At 41.6% G+C, this 8,950-nt stretch overlaps 1 protein-coding gene across 1 annotated transcript in view; it reads left to right on the top strand.

Moving 5' to 3' along the window:
* PIK3CB (phosphatidylinositol-4,5-bisphosphate 3-kinase catalytic subunit beta) overlaps positions 1–8,565 on the top strand; it is a 130,288-nt gene extending 121,723 nt beyond the window's left edge. Inside the window, exons 22-24 of the mRNA XM_015411297.1 lie at positions 3,390–3,535; positions 4,245–4,377; positions 6,979–8,565. Coding sequence (XP_015266783.1) covers positions 3,390–3,535; positions 4,245–4,377; positions 6,979–7,116 — 417 coding nt within the window. The 3' untranslated portion in view covers positions 7,117–8,565. The remainder of the gene's footprint in view (positions 1–3,389; positions 3,536–4,244; positions 4,378–6,978) is intronic.
* Positions 8,566–8,950: the final 385 nt, after the last annotated feature.

Genomic DNA, 8,950 nt, shown 5'->3' with positions numbered 1-8,950 from the left:
GTGATACAGTGGGGGGGGGCAGAAAGAAAGAGAAAGAGTGATGAGGTGGGGAGGGAGAAAAACAACGGGTCAGAAAAAAGAGGAAGTAACATACATGGAGGGGAGAGAGATTAAGAAAGGAGGGGCAGAAGGGAGAAAGAGTGTGAGAAAGGTAGGGGGAGAGGGGAGGAAGCAAGGGTGTGAGGAATAGGATAACCATCCCACAAGTTTCTTGCGGGGCTCCACTTGTCCATTCTATTTTCCACCCTTGTACCCTCTAGAGTGGGAAAAATAGTATAGGTCACCTTACCCTGAGGTCTTCTACATCTAAATCCTAGGACCATCCACCTGCTCCAACCTGGTGGTCTCCCCAACCTACATCCATGGGGCCACCCTATTGCTGCATCTGACTTGGAAGAGGAAGTCTCCCATTCCAAGCAGAGTTCAGGTCTCCTGTCAGATTCCTCACTGGATGATACAGTAGGTGACTTGGGCCCTTTTCTCTGGAAGAAAACTTGAGGCTTTGTTCAGAACAGATGCTCTGCATGGCCCAGTACTTGGACATCAAGGTCACTTCATCAGACCCCAAATCCAGAGACAAGATCTTTGCAGAGGCTGTGTACATTTGGGAGTGGGTGATCCCACAGGGAATGTCACTGCAAGCTATTCACATTGTAGGCTCAGTCAATACCAAGGCAGATGTACTGAGCAGAGTCAGACATTCAAGCCATGAATGGTGTACTGGGGACAAATATATACACCCAGTGTTTGTAAAGCGGGATTACCCAAGGATAGGTTTTCTCGCTACATGCCACAACACCAAAGCATCCATTTCTTGTTCCAGGGCTGGTAGCAATTGTCTTGTCCATTGGGGATGCTTTCCATATAACATGGACATACACTCTTTTATGTATTTCTCCCATTTCCACTAATAGAGAGAGTGGTTTCCAATATGTATGCAGAAGAATGCAGAAGACACACACTGTATCCTAATCACACCCCTGCTGGCCCTGCCAGATTTGGTTCCAGATACTTCTCACTTTATCCTAGGGGAGACATATGCACCTCCCTCAGAATCCAGATCTGTTATGTATAGGTGCCATGTTACACCACAACATGTACAGGCTTCGCTTGACTGTGTGGCTCATCATTCCTCATCATTAGACTTTTCAGACCCTGTGGTGATGGTGATTCTCAGGGCTCACAGTCCTTCAACTAGGCTCTCGTATGAATAGAAATGGAGGTGTCTTTTCTCCTGGGCTGATTCAGAAGGGGTCCCTGTAGTTTCCTGCCCTCTCATTGGTTCCGGGATACCTCTTCTCCTTGAACTCAAGGGGTCCAGCTATTTCCTCCCTGAAAGTGCACATGGCTGCCATATCTGCCTCACATTCCCTCATAGAGGGTAGGACACTTTTCCCCCACCACGCCTTCAAGATGTTTCTTAAATGGTGGTTCAACTTTTTCCATCCCAAGGTACCCATTGTGCCTCAATGGTCTCTATCTTTAGTACTGGCTCAGCTTATGTTTGCTTCCTTTGAACCATTATCCTCTTGCCCCCTGTCAATTCTCTCTGCTTTCTTAGTGGCAATAACCTCAGCAAGAAGGGTGGGCAAGTTAGCTGCCCCAAGGGTGAATTCGCCCTTTATTAAGTTCCACGAAGAGAAGGTGGTATTGAGACCTAGCCTACAGTTTTTGCCCAAGGTAATCTCTAAATTCCATCTGTCATGGGACATTATGCTCCCAGTATTTTCCCCTGCACCATCCTCTAGTGCCAGATAGGCATTACAAACTTTGGATGTTAAGAGGGCTTTATTGCTTTTTTTAAGAGAACAAGTTCCTTACACAAAGGTCTTCAGTTGTTTATCATTCAGGCCCAAGTAAGGGGACAGCAGCTTCTCCTCATACTTATCCAGATGGATTATTTCTCTCATCAAGATGTGCTATAAGCAGGCAGGAATCCCCTGTCCCCTCCAGATACTTGCACATTTCTCAAGAGTGCAAGCATTATCTACTGCTTTCATATGAGGAGTACCTCTGGCAGAGATCTACAGTTGTCATCTGAAACTTTCATGAAGAACTACTCTGTAGGTGTAAATAAAAGACTGGAGATGTCAATAGACAGAGCAGTACGACACTATCTTTTCCTATTACGGCATCACCCCGCTTCCATGATGACTAGCTTACTAGTCTCCCAATGTGGGACTCACAGAAGCTGAAAACAATATTGCATTAACCCATAACTTGTTGATCAAGTTTTTATCTGCACAGGCACACATTCTTCCCACCTTTTCAAGTGTGAGCTCTCTCCTTTATGCTCTGTCATTGTTGGCGGGCTTGCAGCATCTCAGGAGAACTGAGGGAAGGGGGCGCCTCCCCTTGGAGCACATGACCATTTGTGCAGGAAACAGCCTCTTATGTGCTCCAGTGGAAGGGGCACCCCCTCTGAGTATCTAAGCACTTTAAAAAGGCCCAGTGTATACCTGCACTAAAGACAACTTGATAAACAGCCGAACAAAGTGTGAGTCCAGTGGTACCTTTAAGACCAACAACATTTTATTCAAGGTATGAGCTTTCGTGTGCATGCACACGTCTTCAGATGCACAAAAAAGCTCTTACCCTGAATAAAACATCGTTGCTCTTAAAGGTGCCACTGGACTCAAACTTTGTCCTACTGCTTCAGACAAATATGGCTACGTACCTGGATCTGTTGATAAACAGCAATAAGGGCAAGCACAACACTGTTTTCCATGTAGATCCCCTCCCTTCCACAAACTGTGTACCATTCTAAAGATAAAATAATCCTTTCCTATGTGGTGTTTTCCTAGATATCACTATGGTGTGGCTAACGGATTTGAGCTGTTATCTGGAAAGTCACTGATTCAAATCTCACTTTTAGCCTCAGATTCTCTAGGTGGCCTTTGGCAAGATTCTCTCAGCCTCAGTTCCCCATATGTAATGAGGAGATAATATTATTAATCTACCATTATAAGGATTACTGTGATAATGTATATGAAGCACTTAGAAGCACTTTTAACAGTGAAAGTTTTAAATAAGTGTTAAATATTTGTTGCTGTAATAGTAGTAGTCCATGTAGGGATTCATGTAGCGAAAGACATCGTTCAGTTTTTTGTAAAGTTTTTTAAACGTGTAAAAGAACTCATGCCCATTGTTGTTACATAATTACAATATCTGCCTAGAACCATATTCCTGCCATGGTTCTAGATGATCAACTTTTAATGGTTTTCAAAATGTAAAAATCACTGATAATTATTGTGCATTTGCAGTTGTTATAAAGAAGTAATTTGGGGGGGGGGGGAAATAACCACATCACATACTGGAGTAAATTTAGTTGAACAGAATTACGTAGCTTCCTGGGGATAATAATTTATGTTCTGAACCTTTTCTTCTAGCTCTTCCATATAGATTTTGGCCACATTCTTGGAAACTTCAAATCCAAATTTGGAATTAAAAGGGAGCGAGTGCCTTTCATTCTTACGTATGATTTTATTCATGTCATTCAGCAAGGGAAAACTGGAAACACTGAAAAATTTTGCCGGTGAGTTTTAAAAATCATCAAAATAATTTCGCTGGTGCTAGCCCACCACCATACAAAGAATAGGCTGTAGTGAAGGGATCAGGAGTCATTGGTTGTGCAAGATACTGTTCATTTTATAAAAACTATTCCTTCCATGGGGGGAGGGGGGAGTTCAGATCTTAATCCTTCCCCTGATAAAACATATGTATCTCATCTGATTGCAAACATGGAAACACACCTCTGATTGGACATCACTGTAACTGATTATAGCAGAGTTTTTGAAAGGGTTTTTCATTGTGACTTAGCAGCTGCCACACCATAAACACCCAGTCATCTGGCTACCCTTGTCTGCTCATGTCGCCTTGATGGGAAAAGGTCCAAAATCCATAAAGGGGAATTACCCAGCTGTCCCTTGGATATGTTAAATTTGCTTTGGTACTTCATTTTTGCTTATTTGGCTTCCTTTCTTCTAGCGACTGGAGACTGTAATGCTTTTCTAATTATCTTTTGCTGTGTGGTATGAAAAGCAAATAGTTTTGTAACGATCTGTATTTGCAGAGCGGTGTAAAACGGGAACAGGTGGTGGGTTAAAAAGTTCAGTTGCACTAGATAACTGTAGTGAATGAAGCCTAATCCTGTTCAGATAACTCTGTATGGAACTAGACTGCCTAGGGTTTGGCCCACTTGTTTTGGCCCTGCTTCACAGCAAGTGTTCTTTGTGGATGCTAAGGTTCCGACAGTGTTGTGAAGATGCATACTTGATTCTGAGAAGACATGGGAACCTATTCATCACTCTCTTTGCATTGATGCTAACAGCCGGGCTTCCAGAGCTAACCTCTGTTAAGGATATCCAGTATCTAAAGGTAAAATTCTCATACATACATACATGTAAAACTACGTGTTCAGCAAGATGTTTGTAACTCATGGCTGTGAAGCGTTCCTCAGTTTGCGTGAACAGAGGGAGCTACCATATACTGAGGAGGCAAATCAGTAGTCTGTTTCGACTGCTCTACCTTGCAGCAGCACACCAAGTTCTCTGGGGGTCTCGTCATCCTCACACCTGAACAGTTAACTGTAGATCTTTTAAGTGAAGCCTTCTGTATGCAAAACATGTGCTCTGTCATAATTCTTATGGGCCTGCTTTCAGTTTGGAGCAGGTGCAGAGGAGAGTGATGAGGACGATCGGGGGCCTGGAGACCAAGCCCTGTGAGGAAAGGCTGAGGGACTTGGGAATCTTTAGTCTAGAGAAGAGGAGGTTGAGGCGGGACATGATTGCTCTCTTGAAGTATTTGAAGAGCTGTTGAAGAGGAGAGCAGGGAGCTGTTCCTGTTGGCAGCAGAGGATAGGACTCGCTATCATGGGTTTAAATTAAGGGCAGGAAAGTACTGGCTGGATATTAGGAAAAACTGTTTTACAGTAAGAGTCGTGCAGCAGTGGAATCAGCTGCCTAGGGAGGGGTGCTGAGCTCCCACTCACTGGCAGTCTTTAAGCAGCATCTGGACAAACACGTTTCAGGAATACCGTAGGCTGATTCTGCTTTGAGCAAGGGTTGGACTAGATGGCCTGTATGGATCCTTCCAACTCTGTGAATCTATGATTCTGTGATCTCAAACTCAGGTGCACTGCTCTTTTAATTTTTTTTTCAGACAGCCACTCTCAACAGAGAACTCTCACTCAGAGAACAGAGAGGCTAAATTTGCGGATGACACAAAGTTGTTCAGGGTGGTGAAAACCAGGGAGGATTGTGAGGCACTCCAAATGGATCCGAACTGACAAAGACTGACCAAGAGAGAGATCTTGGAGTCATAGTAGATAACTCAATGAAAATGTCAAGACAGTGTGCGGCTGCAATTTTAAAAAGGCCAACGCTATGCTGGGGATTATTAGGAAGGGAATTGAAAACAAATCAGCCAGTATCATAATGCCCCTATATAAATCAATGTTGTGACCTCATTTGGAATGCTGTGTACAGTTCTGGTCACCACACCTCAGAAAGGATATAGCATTGGAAAAAGTGCAGAAAAGGGCAACTAGAATGATAAAAGGGTTGGAACACTTTCCCTATGAAGAAAGGTTAAAGCACTTGGGGCTCTTTAGCTTGGAGAAATGATGTCTCAGGGGTGACATGATCGAGGTTCATAAGATTATGCGTGGGATAGAGCAGGTAGAGAAAGAAGTACTTTTATCCCTTTCTCACAATACAAGAACTCGTGAGCACTCAATGAAATTGCTGAGCAGTCAGAACAGATAAAAGGAAGTACTTCTTCACCCAAAGGGTGATTAACACATGGAATTCACTGCCACAGGAGGTGGTGGTGTCTACAAGCATGGACGGCTTCAAGAGGGAATTAGATAAACATATGGAGCAGAGGTCCATCAGTGGCTATTAGCCACAAGGTATAGATAGGAACTCTCAGTCTGGGGCTCTGTATTCTTGGCGCTTGGGGGGGGGGGAAGTGGGATAGCTTTTAGTGTCCTGGCCCCACTGGTGGACCTCCTGATGGCACCTGGTATTTTTGGCCACTGTGTGACAGAGTGTTGGACTGGATGGGCCATTGTCCTGATCCAACATTAGCTTCTCTTACGTTCTTAGAGTCTAATCTTTTGAGCAAATGCCTTGCTCTCATTTGCCAGTTGTTGGTTACCAGTTCATTTCAAGAGAACTCTCAATAAGTGCATAGCATAAACATGGACCTACCTGTATAAAGAAGTGTGAAGTCAGGATATTCTGTAGTAGGAAAACATGGAACTCTTGTGGGTAGTGGATTTCTTATATTCCCCCCCCCATGGTTGTTAAACCAGAGCAGCAATGGTAATTTTACTTTAAGTGTATTTGTATCTCGCATAAATGTATTCTACTGAAAATAAACATTGCCAGATCATTATGCAACAGGAGTCTGCTTATTGTCTTAAAGGTCTGCTAAACATCTTCCGAGTAAACAGATGCTGCAAATTAAGAAATAAAAAATGTCCATAGCATTATATAGATATGTTTCAGTTTCAGATGTTTGCTAATTTTTCCCTGGACCTCTTACTGCTCAGTTTGATGCTCAAATCATAAGCCCTACCTTAATTTTCAGAGCTTTCTTGAAGACATGGGATAGCTAATAGTAGCATTGCACTACTGTCATAATTCTCAAATAGCCAGCAGCCTGAAGTAGTGAAACTTGCTAGCCAGCTGGGGTTTTTTTCCTCTAAGGGACATTTCCCAAGACACAACATTCATTTAAGTGAAATAAGTTCAGGTGCTGCAAGTTAATGTTATGGTCTATCTCATACACACACACACAGATGTCTGCTAAGAATAACAAGTCATCCGTTATCCCATTTGAGTGATACAAAATGATGGTCCTCAACAGTGGGATAAAGTGTTGACTGTAGAAAAGTGACAAACTCTGGAAATCCCGGGTATGCATGAAGGAGAAAGAGCAGTCCTTTAAACACTGTGTTTTCCCTCTCTTTAGGACTCTCTTGCCTTAGGGAAGAGTGAGGAAGAGGCACTAAAGCAGTTTAAGCAGAAATTTGATGAAGCGCTGAGAGAAAGCTGGACTACTAAAGTGAACTGGATGGCACATACTGTTCGGAAGGATTATAGATCCTGAGTGGTCTATGAATTTGCACTAAGATGAATGTTACTCTGACAATAAAAATGTTTAAAAGGGAACCAACAGACCCTTTCTAAAAATGGACCCAAGGAAATTGCCTGAATGATCATTTTGCACTCTGCTTTGGAATGCTTTGATGAGATTTTTGTAAAACTGGCTGATGTTTTCCATAAATTCCTGTGCCGACTTTGCACGCTGAAAACTACTTACTAAGCTTTTATGTTATTATTTTGATACATTGCAAAGCTGTAAATATTTTGGGGGGTATGTTTAGGGAGTGTACTCTAACTCTGTCAGGATGGTTGGAGACTTCTTAGAAGACTGATGGTTAAATGGAGAATCAGAGGTGTGTGTGTGTGTGTTTTAATTTTGCTTCAAAAGAATATTGTGTGTGTGTGTGTTTTACTGGCATAATTATGTTTTATTGTACATAAAAACTGCCAGAGCATTGTACAGAAGGAAGCTGCTTATTATGTTAAACTGCTGCCACAAGAGAGATTTTTCTTCATATTGGGAGAACCAGTTGAAAGAGATGAATCCTCTAAACAAAGTGCTTAGTGTTTTGTGTAAACCTGTTAGCATTAATGCTAACTTCAGTGGGGCATATATGCATTGGGCAACCTTGAGCTTTTGGAAAACTCCATCATGAATATGATTGCCTTTGAGTTCTATTGACCCTCCACTTTTTAAAGTCTACCAGCTAAGCTTTTGCACAAACCTCAATGGCTTTTCCGTCTTCCATTGACATCAATAACAACTGTATTGTTCTCACACAATGTGTAATATATGTACATGGAAAACCACACTTAATAGAAAACCGGATTATGAGGAATGTGCACCCAAACAACATAACTGTGTGTGAAAGTCAAGAGGTGTGTGATTTTTTAAAAATGCTAAAAGGCAGCATTTTTTTAATGGAACTCCATTGTAAAGTCAGACCTGTTATTTACAGCATTTCCTAAATGCCTATAGTGATACTGTTTATCTTGACCAGAATGTTTGTTTTCAACCTAAGATAATTGGTGGAAAAACTGGATTTATTTTAACACTGAGGTACCATATTTTTAAGGTGCTTATTTGAGGAGCAATTCATATTTAAAGTGCAATAAGATCTGTTGGCTCAAAGATGCAACTTGTAATGTATGAAATGGTGGCGAGATGGCCTTTCAGCTATTGCTTACTCGCCAAAGAACACTGGTAGCTCTTTGTTTTGGTGATGTTAAATATAAGTGATTATTATAAAATTTGCCTTTTGGATCAAAACAATGGTTTTACATAGGAATTTAATTAAAATTTATTTTACTTTGTCAAGTGTATGTGTTCTTCTCTAAAGAATACTGTGCACAACTGTATGTTTTCTGCTAAGTGTTATACTACTGGATTGGGGCCTTTTGGAAACATTAAGAGTCAGGCTTTGGGAAATATGACATAAATGAGAAGTTTCAAATTACCACACAGATGTGCATAATTGTATTAGAAGTTTTCAGTACAAAGATATTATCAGAGTATGCTTAAGATTCAAGCTTTCTTTGGAAGGTCGTTCTGAGAGTCTGTTCCCTTTAGCAAGTACTGACACAGATACATTGTGCTTTGTATCATAGGGAATAACTGTCATAAGTATATTCAAATAAAAAGCATTGTATGAAGTAATACGGAGGGATGTTGCTGTTGATCAGGTTTTTTGTGCAAACTAATCCATTTCATCAGCTCTTCTGTCTTACTAAAAACTAGCTATTTCCTGTAGGATTCAGGTAGCAGATACCTGATTTCCAAGCTAATCAAGCCCAGTGCCATTATGTAAGAGACATGTTCTGGGCATATTTCAGGAACA

This window comes from Gekko japonicus, unplaced genomic scaffold (assembly GCF_001447785.1).
Source record: "Gekko japonicus isolate JY-2015 unplaced genomic scaffold, Gekko_japonicus_V1.1 scaffold433, whole genome shotgun sequence".
Lineage (NCBI taxonomy): Eukaryota > Metazoa > Chordata > Lepidosauria > Squamata > Gekkonidae > Gekko > Gekko japonicus.
The sequence above is the reverse complement of the archived record's forward strand: the minus strand, read 5'-3'. Positions and strand labels throughout refer to the sequence as shown.